Raw genomic sequence first — 19805 nt, 5'->3', positions numbered from 1 at the left:
AAGATAGACACATTATTTGTTGGGAATAAACATAAATTGGGAGAGCAAAGAAGAGGTTATATCCTTAATGGATTAATAGATAGATTGTCAACAGAAACAGTGAAGCTATAAGATATAAAGGAATGACTTCAAAGTGCTGAAAAAGACAGGGTCCTGGATCCAGAGTCCACTGAAAATGACATCCATTAATGAAGGTGAAAGATGTGCAGAGAAATGAGAAATAGAGGTGCCATCCTCATCAGATTTACACTGAAGTAAACTAAAATATAACATTGTTCATGGGAAAAAGGCACTCTAGATAAAAGATAGAAATGGTTAAAACAGCAACAACAGAGGCTGGAGAATGGCTCGATGATTTAATTCCCTACATGGCAGCTCACAGCTGTCTGTAACTCCACTTCCAGGGCTTCAGACACCCTCACAAGGACATACATGCAGGCAAAACACCAATGGACATAAAAACTAAACTTAAAAAAAAAAAGCCAGCAACAACAACAAAATGGGTCTCATGTGTTCCAGGCTGGCCGAAAACTCACTGTGTAAGCCAAGGATGATGTTGAGTTTCTGATCATCTTGCCTCTACCTTGCAAACACAGGGATTGGAGGAGTGCACCACAACAGATCCATTGTGGATACGGGGATCAGACTTTGTGCATGCTAGGTCAGCACTCTACTAACTGAGCTATATCCTCAGCCCACTACCTACATCTTGCAAATTTCAAACCATGAGATAACAAATGTCTGTTGCTTGGAGCCACCTCATTTGTTGTTCTTGGGTAAGAATAGTCATGGGGAAATTCTTCTTCTTCTTAGAGGAAAAGCAGCTAGCTTTAAGTTTCTCATGAGTGTACTACTACTGGATGTAGAGGTTTTTCATGAGTAGGTGTTTTTGTTTGTTTGATCATATAGCTTGAAGTCCCCTTCTGAATTAGACTTGCATAGCTTTAGTGGCGCCACCTGGTGGTTATTTAACAGAAATAACCATGCTCACTGCAAACAAAGGCAGCTTCTTGTTCCTCAGTTCCTGTTCATTGCAGCTCCTAACTAATGCAATAAAGAAAAGAAACAGAGGTTCATCTCTCCTAGGTGTTACCACTTTTAGTCTCAAATGGCAGTGATATGTGTGGTTGTGTCTGAAGTTTAGTTCTAAATGAAGGGAGACAGTTGAGGTGGAACGATGTCTCAGTGGTTAAGCTTACTCACTGCTCCTGCAGAGGACCCAGGTTCAGTTCCCAGCACCCACATGGTAATTTACAACCACCCCTTTCCAGTTGCAGAAGATCTGATACCTTTTCTGAACTCTGAGGGCACCAGGCAGCACACACATACATACATATACACACATACACATATACATACATGCAGGCAAAAATTCATACATATAAAATAAATCTTAAAATATGTTTAGAAAGATAGAAAACTATGGCTTGGATATGATTTGGATGCCTCCTGCTTCAGATATTAAAATCTGAGTTCCACTATGAGCCTCTGGCTGGAACTTTAACCTGACTATGGTAATAGAGGTGTGGCCTTGAATCCCAGCATCTGGGAGCAGAGACAGGCAGAGCTCTATGAATTCAAGGCTAACCTAGCCTATGTAGTGCATTCTGGGCCAGCCAGAGCAACAGAGTGATACCTTGTCTCTGCCTCTGTCTCTCCCCTTTTCTTTGTGTGTGTGTGTACATTCCTACATATACATGTACATGTCTCACAAGATTCACATGTGGATAGCTATTAAACTGATAAAGAAAAAGAACTGTATGTTCATTGATAGACTGGAAATCATCAAAGTATCAGTTCTCACTTATAATAGATTCAGTGGAATCTCAGCAAGTTCTTTGTGGACATCAACAAAGTGATTCTAAGATTTATGCGGAGAATCAAGACACAGACTATGCAACACAGCACTGAAGGACGGTCTGAAGACTGATGCTACAGAATGTAAACAGTTAACCATAAAACTGTGTTAATTAGGACAGTGTGATATTGGCAGGAAGATAAGCAGGGCATTCAAGAGAAAAGAACCGCACAGAAATATATTAGACAAGTGTAGTCGTGTAACTTTTGATAAAGAGGTGGAGGCAAGTCAGTGGAAACTGAAGTCCTCCAACAAATGCCGCTAGGACACCTGGCCTTAAACATGAGGAAAAGGAATAATGAATGTTTGCACAGCCTCTGTGTCACAGAAGTCAGCTAGCTCACAGTGCCGCTTAAAGTGCAAGACCCAGGGATGCGAGATGGCTCAATAGTTAGCAGTCCACATTGCTCTTAGAGAGGACTCAGTTCCTAAGTGTGATTCCCAGCACCTTAATCAGGTGGCTCACAATCACCTGAAACTCCAGTTCAAGGGCACCTGGAACTACCCTAAAATAATGCACACATCCTGGCACGTAGACTCATACATGTAATTGAAAAAATAGGATTCTTCCTAAAGACATGAAATCCAGCCAGCTGCTTTTGCATTTTATACAAATCACTGATGGCTTAGGACTGCAGTCTGTAATCAAGCACTTGGAGCACTATGTTGTGTGTCGGATTCCAATCTGGCCCCTGTGCATGTTCCAGGAATGGGGGAAGTGGTGCAGCATAGCATTGGGCATGGTGGCATACACTGGTAATCCTAGCACAGGGGCTGAGGTAGAAGGATTTTTGTCTTGGCTTTGAGCCTCTCCCCTGCCCCAGTCCCAGCTCTTTGCTACAGGGTAAATACCATGCCAGCCAAGATTTGGCTACATACATAGGAGAGCCCTGTCTCACTACACTTCTCTTTCCTCCCAAGTGGACAAAAGACCAAAGCTGACATGAAAGAATATCACTAGATGGCAAGTAAGCATGTGGGAAGATTGTCAGCCATACCCTTAGAGCCATACACAGGTAACAATGGCCTGCTGTGCTGTGGAAATGGCACAGTCCAGGACTTAGAACCCCAGATGCTGGTGTGATACAGAGCCATCAGAATGTTCAGTTTGCCATTACACAACTAATCATAATCTTGCCCCATGATCTAGGAATCTTGCTCAAACAAGTCAAAACTTTAGGAGCCCACAATAAACTGTGTAGAGACCTGAAAACAGCCAGACAATGAAAGCTTCCTCAGTGCTAAAAAGAAACAAGAGCCATGCATAGTGATGCATGTCTGTAACCCAAGCACTCAGACTGGGAGATTACCAAGAGTACCAGGCCTGCCTGGATTACTGAGTAAGTTCAAGGCCAGACTGGATGCGTTAGTCGGATTGTGATTCAGAAAGTAAAAAGAAGACCAGCGACCTAACTCAGAAGTAGAACACTTGCCTAGCATGTAGCCCTGGGTTCAGTCCCTGTTAGTGAAGAAGGAAGGAAGGAAGGAAGGAGGAGGGAGGGGAGAAAGAAAATGTTTTAACTGTATGCTGGGACCCAGCTCTTGAGAGAAGGAAGTAGGCAGATCAGAAGTCAAAAGTCATGCTCAGCTACATACAGAGTTTTAAACCAGCCTGGACTACATAAGACCCTCTCTCCCTCTCTCTCCCCTTCCCTCCTACCTCTCTGGAGTGCACGTGCACACACACACACACACACACACACACACACACAACCAAGTTCAATGCATATTAATGTAAATAGAATATCAAAGGAAAGGTAATTACTAAAATTTGAGTGAGGCAAACTCTTGTTTCTTTTTTCTCTTACATGTTTGCAGATGGCTATATTTGACTTACGAGTTATAAATATGTCCAGTACTAGTGCATTCTGGGACAGCTAGGACTACTCAGAGAAACCTTGTCTCAAAAAACCCAAGAGTTGGAAAAATACTAGAGCCTACTGCAATACCGCACATCATTTACTTTATAAGATGCTTTTGTAATTTATGTCAAAATTTCTCATGAAAATGTCTCAAGAGGGCTGGAGAGATGACTCAGCAGTTAAGAGCACTGACTGCTCTTCCAGAGGTCCTGAGTTCAAATCCCAGCAACCACATGGTGACTCACAACCATCTGTAATGGGATCTGAAAATGTCTCAGGCTACTCTTGGGATGAAGTTTAGTGACTAGTTTACTCTCCAGCAGGAGAAAGCAGGTTTCCACAGAACCCATTCCCTTGTCCAGCATATCTAGTGCATTGAGCTCCTAAAACTCATGTCCAAGAAAGCGACCTGGTCTACATGTGTGCTTCCTGGCCACTCCAGCCTTTCTGTCTTGAGCACCAGTGTCACCTCCCACTCATGTGTGAAAATCAAAGCAGAGTTGATGCCTGCCTCTACAGCTTTAGCTCTCATGACTAAGCCCCTGATCCTGATTTGACCTGTTAATTTGATTTGAGCTTTAACAGCTCTGGCCTGAGCTCTGACAGTGGAAACAGAAATTGCTCCAGAGGTGCCTCAGCCTCTGGCTGACACAGCCCAGGGACTGGAGTACTTTTTCTGTTTTACACTTATTTTGCTTTGTGTGCAGTCACAGTGTCTGAGGATCTCACTATGTTGCCCAGTCTCTCTTTGGGCCTTTTCTTTATTATTATCATCATCATTATTATTAATTTTTAATTTTTTATTCACTCTACATCCTGCTCACTGTCCCCCTCCTGGTCATTCCCTTCCACATTACTTCCCCCATTCTCCCTCCCCTTCTCCTCTGATCAGGCAGGAGTCTCCTTGGGAATCTCCCCACCCTGTCACTTTAAGTCTCTATAAGGCTAGGGGCTTCTTCTCCCACTAAGGCCAGACAAGGCGGCACAGCTAGAAGAACATATCCCACATTCAGACAACAGCTCTTGGGATAGCCCCTGCTCCAGTTGCTCAGAACCCACAGGGAGGCCTATGTCCAGCCCATGTATGTTCTTTGATGGTGGTTGAGACTCTGAGAAGCCCAAGGGTCCAGGTTAGTTGATCGTGTTGGTCTTCCTGTGGAGTTCCTATGCCCTCTGCATCGGCCTCCTGACCATTGGGATTAAAGGGGGCTGCTGCCATGTCTGGCTCCTGGGCAGTTCTGATGCAAAGTGGGGAAGTTCCTGTGGCCCGTGACAATGTTGTCTGCATTTCAATCCCCCTTCCCTTTTCTGCATTTTAATCCCCCTTCCCTTTCCTCATGTATTTGTGGTTCAGTGTTACCTTAAGCAAATGATTGTTGTCTGACTCCTGTGTACCCCTCTTGTGCCCAGCATTGTCAACAGTATGTCTAACCTTTCCTATGCTGCCAGAAACCTAGGACTTTGTATATACTAGGTGAGCACTGTCTTTTTTTTTTTTTTATAGAAATGTGCTGTTTTATTACAAAGAGTATCACAAAATGAAAATATCTCAAAAAGGAAGCTAGGCTAACAACCTCCACCTGCAGAATTGGGGGAAAATGGGGCAGTTTAAGTTTTTCCGCTTGCCCGGGGTGGGTGGGAAGGTAGAAACAGAACCAATCTAAAAATGGCTGATATTACCCAAGCCTGAAAAGGGACCCCAGAATACACAGTCACCCCTGCTGAAAAGCTTAGCAAGGCCATCCTAGCAGAGCTCCTAGGCAGGCACGTGCAGTTCAGGATTTTGTCTTCTGGCTGCTTTCTTTTCTTTTTTTTTTTTTTTTTTTTCGGAGTTGGGGATCGAACCCAGGGCCTTGCGCTTCCTAGGCAAGCGCTCTACCACTGAGCTAAATCCCCAACCCCGGCTGCTTTCTTTTCACCTGGACCCTATGTGGTTCAAAACTCAGACCTGGGGCAGGACGGACAAGGGAGCTCTGGGAAGAGTTCTCCCAGCACCACTGCCCTGTGCGCTGGTCCCTGGGGACATTATACTTAATAAATTTTATATAAATACACAGGAATAGAAAATATAAAATCTGAGAAATTGAGGGAAAGTGAGGGACTTGGGGAGAAGATGGAGCTGCAGACCTTGCTCAGGCCATCTTGACCTCTTCTTTGACCCCTTTGGCTTCTGGCTTCTCTTCCTTGGTTTTCTCCTCTTCTGTGACTTCTTTTTTCTCCTCGGGATCTTTTTCTTTCTCATCTTCTGTTTTGACTCTAGGCTTTTTTGAAGTTAGAAGAGTTCTCGCAACCTCCTTCTCCCTCCTCATCAGAATCAGGGAATTCCTCCTCACAGGCAATGCGTTTGTCAGAGGAGCAGATGGAAATTCATTTGTCAGGGTCTTCCTCATCGTCATCACCGCTCTCTTCTGGGATGGCATCCTCTGGATGGCCTGCATTTGGACCAGGGGCATGGGGCAGCATTCTCAAGTTCCCACTGCTTGGTCTTCTCCAGGTATTCATTAGTGTTCTGGTTAGTCATATTGGAAGGGCTGATGTGAAGCTTGAAATCTGGTCCAAAGTATTCAAAGTAGTCATTGTATGGTAGGTCATTAGGGATCTCTGTGTCCAGGGCCACAGCTGTCTCATAAGTCCAGCACCGAGTGACATTACGGATGGTGTAGCCACCTCCTCCCAACATTAGCATCGGCAAGTTGAAACTCTTCACAAACTCCACACACTTGGCGTGTCCTTTGATGGTCAGATTGAAGTAACCTAGCCGATCCCCAGACAGGGAGTCTGAGCTGCACTGTAGGACCACTGCACTAGGCTGGAACATCTCCATTACTTTGGACATGACTGGCTTGAAGATGGCTTCATAGGACTCATCATCAATGTCATCTCTCAGTAGGGAGTTAACGGCGTAGTACTTGCCTTTGCCAGCCCCAATATCCCGTAGGTCCCCAGTTCCTGGGAAGTACTCTCCGTATTTTTGAAAGGACACAGTCATGACCCGGTCTGTAGTATAGAAGGCCTCTTCCACGCCATCGCCATGGTGAATATCAATGTCAATATACAGCAGCCTCTGGTGATACTTTAGCAGTTCCAGGATGGCCAAGACGATATCATGGACGTAATAGAAGCCGGATGCTTCAGACTTCTTTGCACGGTGTAGGGCCCCAGCCCAGTTCACAGCGATGTCTGTCTGCTGATTATTGAGTTTCACAGCACTCGCGACAGAGCCACCCATGGACAACTGACAGATCTCAAACAAGCCATTGAATACCAGACAGTCCCCACCCACGTTGAATCTCTGCATCTGCTCGCTGTATTCAGACATATTAGCTGGGCGAATTGAACGCAAGAACTTGATGTAGTCCTCGCTGTGGTACTTAGTCATCTCCTCAGCAGTGGCTTTGATAGATTTCTGTTTTTTGGTAGAGACCATAGTTGGGCAGCAAATTATGAGTCATTCTGATTCAGTGAGGCTTCATTGGGTGCCCTTGTCCATAAAAGTAGTTTCCAACATCCCCGTCGTAGTAGTAACAGACTTTCCTCTTGGTGACCTAAGTCTGTGCCATCTTGCTCGCTGCCTGGCCCTCCTGTCTGAGTACTGTCTTTAATACTCACATGGGTATAAAAAAAAAAATACTCACACGGGTGAGTGCACTGAGCTCCTTCCCGACCTAGTAAATGTTCCCAGAGCTCATCTTCATCCCTCTCCTCTTGAATTTGTCTGGACACCTTCCAGGTTTACTGTGACAGCTCCTCCCTCTAGAAGTCAATGAGACTAAAATTTAATGATTTTTAATAGTCCCAATAAATAGGTCTGACTTAAATTTTTTTTTAATAATACTATAAGGAATGAAGATTTACTGTGTCTTTTTTTCTTTTTCTTCTTCTTGTAGTCTTACTGTTTAGCTCCAGATGGCCTCCTGCCTCAGTCTCTCCTGTGCTGGGATTACAGGTGTGCGCCACAATATTTAGCTCTTCTGTGTCATGGGGACACTTAAGTTGAAGGGATCACTTGGTAGCCTCTCTCCCTTCTCTTCAGCTTGTTCTTGCCGTCTGTCAGTGGAGGAACCTTACAAGTAGAACTGGCCATTTGGCATCTCTTTAGCATCATGCACATACATCATACAGCCACAGCCTAACCTTACTGCTGCTCTTCTAGTACTCCCCACTCTGGCTGCCTGAATTGTCTGTCACCCACATTCTGTATGTCCCAGCATGGTCTTCCCCCTTATACTCTTCCATTCCCTTAGCAGTTTATTTTTTCTTTTATTATTTTTGAGATAGGTTCTCAGGTCATATTGGCTGCCCCCAAAATTACTGTATAGCTGAGACTGGCCTTGAACTTTTGATCCTTCTCCCTCCATCTGCTGAGTTCTGGGATTACAGGCATGTACCACCACACCTGGTTTTTATTTTATCTGGTGCTTGAGAGGGAACTCATGGCTTCATGCATGCTAGATAAGCACTTGGCAGCTCACCTTCTGCCCACATCATTTTATCTCTTTACGATGGCATTTTCAGTGTGCCGGGGACATTTGCTTTATGTGTCTGGCTTCCAGGTCTCGTTTGAGTTCTATGAGCATTTGGATAGTATTAAAATAATTTTGCAGAGCCAAGAGAGTTGGGAGTAGAGACAGGAGGATTAAAAGTTCTAGGCAAGCCTCAGTTACAAGTAAGTTTGAGGCCAGCCTGCGTTAGATGAGACCCTGTCTCCAAATGGACAAACCAAATAAATTTTGCAATTTTCTGAGACAGCAATGGTACATATTTAGTGGCCATTACGTGTTCATTTTGTGATGAGTGTAGCTTCATGTAACATAACATTCAGCTTAGCAACTGTACTATCCACTGAACCCTTCCTACTGTGTCCAACACCAGGGGCATCAGGATGGGTAAGCCTAGGCCTACACTGGCCACTTAGTGTGACCAGAGCATGCTGGGCTCTACAATATATAGTTGCTATCTTTTAGGCTTGCGATTGGCCTTATACAGAAACCCTTCTTCCTTGGACTATAAGTTGATAGCTTATGAAGTAAGGACAGCCTAGGTGACCCAAAGGCTTTTAACATTGTTGATTAGGGTTGCATTTCTCTGTGTGTTCATAGCTAGAAACTGGTCTTTCAATTCGGCTGGAAGCTGACATAGTCTGGTGCCAAACACTCACTGACTTGTTAGCACAGGGTAAACACCAAGGTGGTGGCAGAAAACACTCCAGGTGAATTTGATTCCATTTTTTCCCACTCCACTCATCATCCTGTGCTTGCTCTGTGCTTCCAAGTGTTTTCTTGACCTAGCTTGACAACAAAAGATAGTTTGAAACAGGATTTTAGGCTGTGTAACCCTGGCTGGCCTTAAATTCACAATCCTCCTGCCTTAGTGTTGTAAGCGCTAGGATTATAGGCATTACTGCCACATTCAGCCTCCACAGCCTTTATATATATTTATTAAAATATACATCATATTATAAGTGTGTGTGTGTGTGTGTGTGTGTGTCTGTGTGTGTGTGTGTGTGTGTGTGTGTGTGTCTATGTGTCTGCATGTCTGTATCTTCATCACACCCTGTCTTTTGAAACAGACACTGATGGAGTCTGGAGCTTACCATTTGGGCTGTATGGGCTGGGCCGTGAGTCTCTGGGGTTCTCCTGTCTTTGTTCCCTGAGGCTTGAGTTTATAGGTTCATAGTGCTATACCTGATTTTTTATGTGAGCACTAGAGATCATGCAGGCACACCAAGCTGTTCATCCATGTGCATATAACTTCTTTCCCTCTCTACCTTGAGAATATGGTGAGGTAATCTTTTTATGTAGTTTTTCAACCGGAAATGTCAATCTTTGAAGCCACAGCTAGCAGTAAAGTCAGACTCAGTCTCAGAGCTCCTGGCCCCAAGTCCAGTGTCTTTTCTCTGTTTGCCTATTTGTAAAAGGTCCATATGAGTTCTGGACTCGTTGCCCTCTTACCACAGTATATCACCTTCTGAGTGTGGATTGAGTTTTCTGTGTGCTCTGTGGCTGAAGCCAGAGCTCCCTATTGGGGTGGTTATCTTTTTTTTTTTTTTTTTTCTTTTTTTTTTCCGGAGCTGGGGCCTTGCACTTGCTAGGCAAGTGCTCTACCGCTGAGCTAAATCCCCAACCCCTGGGGTGGTTATCTAGAAACACTTCTGCTTAAGACTGGCAGAGACTTGGGACGCAGTAAACACTGATCCACAGAACACAGGGCAGCTCTAACAGTGAACACTCACCATCTCCAAATGCTGGCCCTCTGGGGCTGAGAAACCCTGGTTTAGGGGCTGGAGACTTTGGATTCACTCTATATACAAGACTGTCTGTTACTAGGACTGAAGTCCTGCAACAAAAGAAGAGGGGCATGTGAGGCAGAGAAAAATACCACTAACGGGTTTTTAAATGCTTGATGTTTGTAAATGTTGAAATATTTGAGATATCTCAGAAAAGGGGACATTTATTATTTTTTGTTGTTGTTTCATTTTGTTTTTGAAACAGGGTCTCACTATATAGCTCTGGCTGGTCTGGAACTCACTATGTAGACAACTTGGTATGAACTCACAGAGATACACTTGTTTCTGTATTTAGGTACTCTGCTCCTGGAGTGCTGGGGTTAAAGGCATGCACTACCATACACCCAGCTTGAAACATTGAACTAAACTTTTAAAAGATGACTGGAAGGAGAATGTTTGAGGCCAGATTTTGCCCCATAGCCTAGGCTAAGCCAAAATTTATTGTGTAGTCTATGCTGGCCTCAAATTCACAGCAATCTTTTCGTCTTGGACTTTAAAGAGCTGTGATTACAAGTGTCCCGCCATGCTCAGCAAGATAATTTTTGAAAAGATTATTTTATATATATAAATTTTTTCATGGGCTGGAGAGATGGCTCAGGGGTTAAGAGCACTAATGGCTCTTCCAGAGGTCCTGAGTTCAAATCCCAGCAACCACATCGTGGCTCACAACCATCTGTAATGAGATCTGATGCCCTCTTCTGGTGTGTCTGAAGACAACTGTAGTGTACTTATATATAATAAATAAATCTTTATAAAAATTTTTTCACGTAGAGTCACCTTTAAAGAATGTAGTAAATATTTAAGCTTTACTCACGATGTATCTGTTAAGGGATAAGGACCTGGAATGTGAGTGCATTAAACTGTAATCAGAACTTAAATCAAGCAAATCAGTTTTGAGGGAATTTCTAACTTAAAATAGAACCAAACGCACTCTTAGCTAAGTAGTGAGAACCCACTTACTTTATTATCATAAGTAGATTTAACATTGTGCTGGATCATAGGATAACTTTGGGTGTTACTTATATGTCAAAATCTGAGCATATATTCTTGTGTTAGACAAGTGGTTCTCCATTGTCCTAGTGCTGCAACCCTTTAACACAGTTCCTCATGTTCTGATAACCAACCATAAAATTATTTTTGTTGTGATTTTACAACTTTGTTTTGCTACTGTTATGAATCATAATGTAAATATCTGATATAAAGAATATCTGATATGTGACTTCTGTGAAAGGGTCATTTGACCCCCAGAGTGGTCACAACCCACAAGTTGAAAACTGATGTTAGACTTTCTACGACATTTCCGGGTTCTTTTCTTGGGCAGTTGTCAGCATTAAATCCAAGTCAAGGGGTTGGGGATTTAGCTCAGCGGTAGAGCACTTGCCTAGCAAGTGCAAGGCCCTGGGTTCGGTCCCCAGCTCCAAAAAAAAAAAAAAAAAAAAAAAAAAAAAAAAAGGAAAAAATCCAAGTCAAATAACCACTGACTAATAGACACTATTTTTGTAGAGAAATTTTTAAGTCCTTGATTCCTCTTTTCTTTCTTTCTTTCCTTCCTTTTTTTTTTTTCTTGAGACAAGATTTCACTGTGTAGCCCAGGTACTCATGGTGATCCTCCTACCTCAGACCTTTAAGTGCTGGCATTGCAGGTGTGTGTAGCCACGTGTGGCTCCTACCATTACGTCTGAATGTTGTTCACTCTGTTTGAGGGTAGGTAGTGAGCATGTGACTCATAACTGCCATGACTTGCTTCCATATTTTATAGCACTGTGGCTGTATCAGGCCTGTTTGCTACTTGGAGCAAACCTAGATAGAAATGGTTATAAGCTTTTGGCATGCTTGGCAGTCATATGCTCTGGGGCTAACTGCCAAGTCACTCTCCATCCTGCAGGATGAGTGGGAGCTTGTCCCTGTGATCCTTGAGCCCAGAGCCTCTGGAGTCACCTCCTCCCTGTGTCACTTCAGGTGAACCACTGTCTCCCAGAGAAGATTGTGGTGTACCGAGATGGAGTGTCTGATGGCCAGCTAAAGACAGTTGCCAACTATGAGATCCCTCAGCTGCAGAAGTGCTTTGAAGCCTTTGATAACTACCATCCCAAGATGGTGGTATTTGTAGTTCAGAAGAAAATCAGCACCAATCTGTACCTTGCTGCTCCTGACCACTTTGTGACCCCCTCCCCTGGGACTGTGGTTGATCATACCATAACCAGCTGTGAGTGGTAAGTAGGCAAACAGGTCCTCAGTTGAAGAAGAAGCTGGACAGGGTGTCTATTGCTTGGATATTCCTAGACAGGTGTGGAATGAGATCCTCATATTTGTCTCAAAAAAAGAGCATGCTTTGCCTGAGTCCAGTGGTGGAGTTCAGTGTGAACATGTTCATCTTCATCAACCATAGATATACATACACACATGTACACACAAGTACACAGCCACATATGCACACGTTTTGTCACTGAAGATTGAACCTTGTGCCTCATAAACACCAGACAAAGCAGTCCACCACTACGCTGTGTCTATAGCCCTAAGTTTTCTTTTTTTTTTTCTTTTTTTGGAGCTGTGGACAGAACCCAGGACCTTGCGTTTGCTAGGCAAGCGCTCTACCGCTGAGCTAAATCCCCAACCCCCTAAGTTTTCTTTTAATAACAAAGCTTTTACTTTTTAAGTATATTCCCTCTCCTTCCTTTTGAGGTAGGGTCTTGTGTAACCCACACCATACCTCCCAAACTCTGTATGTAGCGCAAATATTCCCTCAACAGATACATGACCTCATTGTCAGCCTTCCCAGTGCTGAGATTACATCCATGAGTGTGTGCATGCGCGCGCATACACACACACACGCACGCGTGCGCGCGCGCGCACACACACACACACACACACACACACAAATCACACACACAAATGTCCTTTTATGTATTGACTTTTTCATTTTCGTTTCTAAGCCTTGTAAGATGGGGCTGCAGCTATCTTCCAAGTGCCTTCCAGTGATTTCACTGGTTGGTGTTCTTTCCTTGCTAGGGTGGATTTCTACCTTCTTGCTCATCATGTGCGACAGGGCTGTGGCATACCTACACACTACATCTGTGTTCTGAACACTGCAAATCTGAGCCCTGATCACATGCAGAGGTGAGTCTGTCAGAAGCATAAGTCTCTGTGTTTATCCTGACTAATAGCTAAGTCACTAGTCAGTGTCTGTCAAGATATTTTATTCCGTGTATGTGTGTGTGTGTGTGTGTGTGTGTGTGTGTGTGTGTGTGTGTGTGTGTGTGTGTGTGCGCGCGTGTGCGCGCGCGCGTGCACGCTTGCATGTGCGCATGCACACAGGTTGATGCATTGGTATGGAGTCTGAGGTCAACATCAAGTGTCTTTTGAGACAGTATTTCTCACTGGGATCTAGAACTCAAATTAGACCAGGTCTCCATTTCCTGTGTTGAGATTACAAGATCACCTTAAGTAGTTGCTAGACCTGACTTCAGGTCCCCATGCTTATACAGTAAGCACTTTACCAACTCAGCCAGCTCCCTAGACCAATATTTTACTCCTTGACTCTCCCAGATCTTGATAATAGTGGTAGTTTTTTTGAGGAATAAGCCTGCTTTTACATTAAAAATCACTTGAAGAGCTTTAAGAAAACATGGATGACTAACAGCCTTCATTCCTGTGCACTATAAAGCATCGGTATTAATTTATTTTAGAAAAAAAAAAAAAAAAGGTCTTATGCGAGTGGAGAGATGGCTCACTGGTTAAGAGCACTGGCTGCTCTTCCAGAAGACTTGGGCTCAATTTTCAGTACCCACACGGCAGCTTACAACTATCTGTAATTTCAGTCCCAGAGATCAAACATCTTCACAAGGACATACATGTAGGCAAAACAACAATGCACACAAAATAAAAATAAGTAAATTATGGAAGAAATAATTTTGAAAAATGATCTTGCTACTTTGCTCAGGCTGGTTTTATCTTATTTGTTTTGTTTTTTGTTTTGGGGAATTTTTTGTTTGTTTTGAGACAGGGTTTTTCTGTGTATCCCTGGCTGTTCTGGCCTACAGTCTGGCCTTGAACTCACAAAGATCCTGCCTGGCTCTGCCTTCTGAGTGCTGGGATTAAAGGCATACATGACCACTACACCTGGCTGATCTCTTAGCCTTCTAAGTAGCAGGGATTACAAAGGCACAGTGCATGCTCTGGCTGCATGTGGTAGCCAGCACAGGTTTGTAATTTTTTTTTCTTTTCTTTTTTTTTTTTTTTTTTTTTTTGGAGCTGGGGACTGAACCCAGGGCCTTGCGCTTGCTAGGCAAGCGCTCTACCACTGAGCTGAATCTCCAACCCCACAGGTTTGTAATTTTATCACTCAGGAAATTAAAGCCAGAGAATCACTGAGAATCATCAGCCTGAAGGACATAGTTAATTCCAGGCCAGTCACTGCTACATATTAAGACCTTGTCTCAAAAACCTACCTGGCCAGCTAGTCAGATGGAAAGACAGACAATCTCTGTCAAATGACTATGACATACTCTCACATTTATGATGTACAGATCCAATAGACTGGCAAATGCCCTTTTATAGCCTTTTCCTTTGTTCATTTTTCTACTTTTATTGTACTTTTATTACTTACATGTATGGTGTTTCCTGCATGTATACCACATGTGTGTTTGGTACTTGTAGAGGTCACAAAAGGCTGTCAGATCCCCTGGAACTAGAGTTACAGATGCTTATGAGCTGCCATGTGGTTGCTGGGAACCAAACCTGGGTCCTCTGGAAGAGCAGCCAAATGCTCTTTAACTGCTGAGCCATCCTCTAGCCCCTCATACACAGACACCACAGAGATCCCAACACCCGTGCTTACTTATTTTACCCGTCCTTTGGCTTAGGTGGAAATATAAACAATTCCAGATGAAAAATAATGGTTTCTCTCTCAGACCTAGTGGCTTACACCTATAATTCCAGCACTTGAGAGGCTGGGGCAAGAAGATCACTGGCAGCTCAAAACCAACCTGTTCTAGTAGAGTTACTAGTCAGCCTAAGCTAGATAGTTGAGAACCTGTGTCCCAAACCAAACCAAACAAAGAAATATAAAACTAACAATTCCTGAAAGTCAATATTAGGTTTCTCAGAATCCCCCACTCTGTTGGTAGGAGTGCTGTGTGCTGTATCCCCAAGAGAGTGAAATCCTTCCCACCCCTGTGTGGGGGTAGAAATAATAAAGAATGCATTTTCTTCTTAACTTTAGGCTGACTTTCAAACTATGCCACATGTACTGGAATTGGCCTGGTACCATCCGAGTTCCAGCTCCTTGCAAGTATGCCCACAAGCTAGCTTTCCTGTCCGGACAGATTTTGCATCATGAACCAGCCATCCAGCTATGTGAGAACCTGTTCTTCCTGTAACTGGGAACTTGGACACCAGCTGCAAGGAGCAACTGGATTCCAGCTCAGCTCATTCTTACAGAATCAACAGAAATGGCAGTGGAGTTTTACGTTTGCATTTTCTCTTTCTCCATCCTTGTAGAATTAGATTTCTGTTCTTCTTTTAACCCTGATATTATAGTAGAGTGGTGTGGTACATGCCTGTTACTCCAGCACATGGGAGACTGAAGCAGAAGGATCTTTAGTTCAAGGCCAGCCTGGACTACATGGAAAGTTCCAAGCTAGCCAAGATTATAGAGTGAGACCCTATCTCAAAAGACAAAACCAAACCACTGTCCCCACAAAGCCCACAACAAAACCAAAGCCTGGTGTCAAGGAAGCAAGTTTCTGAGTAGCAGCCAGCAGCTGCCTTGATGGAGCAGAGTGATGTTAGCAGTGCCGCTGCTCTGCCGAGCATGGGCCTACGGACATGTCCAGTCCCCCTACCAAATAAGTGAAGGACATAAAAAACAGCTCCCAAGGCAGCATGAGCATCAGTTTATAAACCAGAGTTTATGCCTACAAGATCATCCTATTTCTGGGCCAGAAGTGACATGAATGAAGTAGTCATTGCAGATCTTAAAGGAGAGAGTTACTATGTTCAGAGAGAGTTAGTGTTTCAGAGAGAGCAGCTGTTTGCATGCATGGAAGATGTAGGAAAACCAGTGTAAGGCACAGTCAGGTGAGCTGACTTGACCCAGGCCAGTGAGTTTGGCCACTCCTTGGCCTCCTGAGAGTCCAGCTAGAGCTGCTTTTCTGGACCTTTTAGTCATTTACGACCATCAGATTGCTTTCCTGCAGCCTGACTGACACATTCATGTGCACATACACACTTTTGATCTTTGTGACTAATGTGAAATAAATTCAGTTAGGACATTCAGCAGACCTAGGAACATTCTGGATGGAGTATAGGTTTTTTTCTGCAAAAATCTGTAAATGAGATTATGCAAGAGTCTCTTCCAGCTGTGGGCTGGTGTTGCTTGGAAATTTTCAAAATCCCAAAGTTTCATGCTTCCCAAAGTTGGCTTGGACAAATGTGATGCTCTCACCTGAGCCTAGACATGTAGGAAGTTTTCCTAGCGCCAGTGGGCTTCTGTATTTGGGTGAAGCACTGGTTTTCTGCGTTTTTTTTTTCCCTTCTGTTTCAGAATCTTCAAGTTTCTTCAGGCTTAATGAACCATCCCTTGCTTTACTGGGTTTTAAAAGCTAATTTTACTTAACCTCTTCAAATTTGTGTGTATCTATTTATGTTTTGGTGTGGTGGATGGATGGTAGGGGACTGAGCAGAAATTCAGTGTGCTAGGAGAGCCTCACTGGGAAGTACTGAAGAGCCACAGGGTCTGTGGGAGTCAGTGTTAGCACTCACCAAGCCAGGCCAGGCCTTGGGTTTGAAGGCAACACCAGCAAAGCCTTTAGTTCAGTATAGCACCCAGAGGTTGGCGAGGGATAAGTGTTGGGGTCTTCAAATACAACCCCTGGTGTTTGGAGTCTGTGACCAAGGCCAGACTGAGACCTGAAAGGTAAAAGCCATAGGATTAAACAGAGCAGACTGAAAAATGAGTCTTTAGGTTGAACACATTCCACTTTCTGGATTTCTCTGTGAGTATTTTGAGTTTGTCTTTAGACGTTGCTATTCCTAGCACTCCTTTTCTCTTTAGGTAGAACAGACACTTAACCATAATGCCAGAATGTACTTTCTATACCTGATGTCCTTGCCTTGTTTTTCAGTTTCAGGGCCAGGTAATTGGGCCCTGTGGTGTAAAATAAAAACAGTGTATGTGTATAGTTGTGTCTGAAAGAATATGTTTGTTTATTAAGTAGCTTTTCCTTCAAAGAAAAGCAAAAGTTAGTTATTCCTTTATTATTGTTCATGTCAGGGGCAGCACCATTGAGAGCCAAGTGGTTTCACCCTGAGCAAACTGGGAGACCTACATAGTAATAATGCATTTACGTTTGTGTATGTGCTTGAATAGTTTGGGACTTTGGGGGAATAAGAACCCTCACTAGCTTATTAATAGAAAATTCTCCACTAATATATTTTCAAAGAGTGCTAAAAAAATAAATATACTATGGTACCACCATACCTGGGAGCTGTTTGTTTTTCTTTCTTTTTTATTTGTTTGTTTGTTTATTTTTCAAGACAGGGTTTTACCTGGCTGCCCTGGAACTCACTGTGTAGACCAGGCTGGCTTCAAACTTAGAGATCACCTGCTGCTGCCTCCCAAGTGTGTGCTACCACCGCCTGGCTTGTCAGCTTTTTTTCTATTTATTTATTTTCATTTCATGTGTAACCGGTGTTTTGCCTGCCTGTATGTTTGCATGAAGGTGTCAGATCTGCTGGAGTTACCAGCAGCTATGAGCTGCCATGTGAGTACTAAGAATTGATCCTGGGTCCTCTGGAAGAGCAACCAGTTGTCTTGACTGCTGAGACATCCCTCCCCTTGTCAGTCTTTCTTAACAGTTACTGTTAGCTCAAGGGAGAACCGGAAGCTCACTCCACAAGTGACCTCTCTACCATTAAGAAGTTTTGTGTTTTTTTAAAGTTACATTTATAATATGTAGGGAGGCAGGGAGATGGATATCAGGTCTCAAGTTCCAGCATTTGGGAGGCAGAGTCTGAGGATCAAGAGTTCTAGATCACCTTTGGCTATACGTTGAGTTTGAGGCCAGGCTTCAGACATGAGACCCTGCCCTAAAAGAAAAGTGCACCAGTAAGATAGCTTGCTAGATGAAGGAGCTATTCCCCTAGCCTGATGATATAAGTTCAGTCTCCAGGAACACACACACACACACACACACACACACACACAGCCCCCGAGACAAACCCTCAAATAAATGCCCTTGTTCATGTACACTTTCTGGTGTATCTGTAACCATTGACTCATTGACAGTAACCTGCCTCATTGTTTACATCACTACCACACACCTTTACAACCCTGCATTTCTTTAAATTTGTTGAAGTAATTCTACGTTTTTACAGGTTTTGTTTTGTCCTCCCCATTCTTTCCACCCCACCCCTGGCACCCCCTACCCCCTTGGTTTTTTGAGACAGGGTTTCTGTGGTAGTTTGACTAGGAACGGCCCCCATAGAGTCATGTGTTCGAATGCTTGGCCATAGGAAATAGCAGTATTAGGAGGGGCGGCCTTGTTGGAGGAAGTGTGTCACTGTGGAGGTGGCTTTGAGGTCTCACCATTGTGGCACACGGTCTCCTGCTTGCTGATCAAGATGTAGAACTCAGCTCTTCCAGCACCGTGTGTGCCTAGATGCTGCCATGTTTCCCACCATGATGACTAAACCTCTGAACTGGAAGCCAGCCCCAATTAAATGTTTTCCTTTGTAAGAGTTGCTGTGGTCATGGTGTCTCTTCATAACAATAAAACCCCAAGTAAAACAGTTTCTTTGTACAGCTTTGGCTGTCCTGAAACTCACTCTGTAGACTAGGCTGGCCTCAGTCAGTCAGAGATCTGCCTGCCTCTGAAACAAGAAGCTGTAACACTGAAGTTGCCTTGAGGACCCTAAGATGTTGGAGATGCCAGAACTGTGGGCTGTCTGCTGAGGAAAGCTGCTAATAAAGCCCAGGAGAGATGGGCTGGGGATTTAGCTCAGTGGTAGAGCGCTTACCTAGGAAGCGCAAGGCCCTGGGTTCGGTCCCCAGCTCCGAAAAAAAGAACCAAAAAAAAAAAAAAAAAAAAAAGCCCAGGAGAAAGAAGTTTGGTGAAGTCAACAAAGATGAAAAGGAGTTGGAGATCTGAAAACTGCTTTGACATCAGCCATGGAGATACAGAGTTTGGAGTTTACCCAGCTCGTTTCTTGTCTTACTTTGGGAATTACAGTTAAGTGAATGGATGAATCTTAGAAGAGACTTTGAACTTTGGTCTTTTAACATTGTTGAGACTGGGGACTTTTGAAGTTGGACTAAATTTATTTTGCATTATGCTATGTTTAGGTAAGGACCCCATAGACTTATATGTTTGGAATGGAATGCGATGGTTTGTATATGCTTGGCCAAGGGAGTGGCACTATTAGAAGACATGACCTTGATGGAGTAGGTGTGTCATTGTAGATGTGGGCTTTAAGACCCTCATCCTAGCTGCCTGGAAGTGACTATTCTGCTAGCAGCCTTCAGATGAAGATGTAGAACTCTCAGCTCTGCCTGCACCGTGCCTGCCTAGATGCTGCCATGCTCCTGCCTTGATAATAATGGACTGGACCGCTGAACCTGTAAGCCAGCTCCAATGAAATGTTGTCCTTTATAAGAATTGCATTGGTCATGGTGTCTGTTCACAGCAATAAAACCCTGACAAAGACAGTGCAGAAATACACACAGGCAAAAACATCCATACATATAAATTGGAAAAGCCCTTTGGAAAATCAGAGAAAAGTGACAGTTGGCTTCAGGTGA

The 19805-nt window shown here is 43.7% G+C and overlaps 1 protein-coding gene and 1 pseudogene across 6 annotated transcripts in view; one reads left to right on the top strand and one right to left on the bottom strand.

Moving 5' to 3' along the window:
* Positions 1 to 17483, top strand: part of Piwil2 (piwi-like RNA-mediated gene silencing 2) — a 66603-nt gene extending 49120 nt beyond the window's left edge. For 3 of the 6 annotated variants that reach the window (XM_087585787.1, XM_087585789.1, XM_087585788.1), the window contains 3 exons: positions 11966 to 12219; positions 13016 to 13123; positions 15228 to 17483. In XM_087585787.1, the coding sequence (XP_087441913.1) occupies positions 11966 to 12219; positions 13016 to 13123; positions 15228 to 15384 (519 nt within the window). In that variant the 3' untranslated portion in view covers positions 15385 to 17483. The remainder of the gene's footprint in view (positions 1 to 11965; positions 12220 to 13015; positions 13124 to 15227) is intronic. The other 3 variants (XR_015638032.1, XR_015638033.1, NM_001107276.1) reach the window with 2 other exon arrangements.
* Positions 5638 to 7280, bottom strand: LOC134482140 (histone deacetylase 1-like; annotated as a pseudogene).
* Positions 17484 to 19805: the final 2322 nt, after the last annotated feature.

The sequence above is a fragment of the Rattus norvegicus genome, chromosome 15 (genome assembly GCF_021556685.1).
Source record: "Rattus norvegicus strain SHRSP/BbbUtx chromosome 15, alternate assembly SHRSP_T2T, whole genome shotgun sequence".
NCBI lineage: Eukaryota > Metazoa > Chordata > Mammalia > Rodentia > Muridae > Rattus > Rattus norvegicus.
This window is presented reverse-complemented; position numbering and strand designations above follow the sequence as displayed.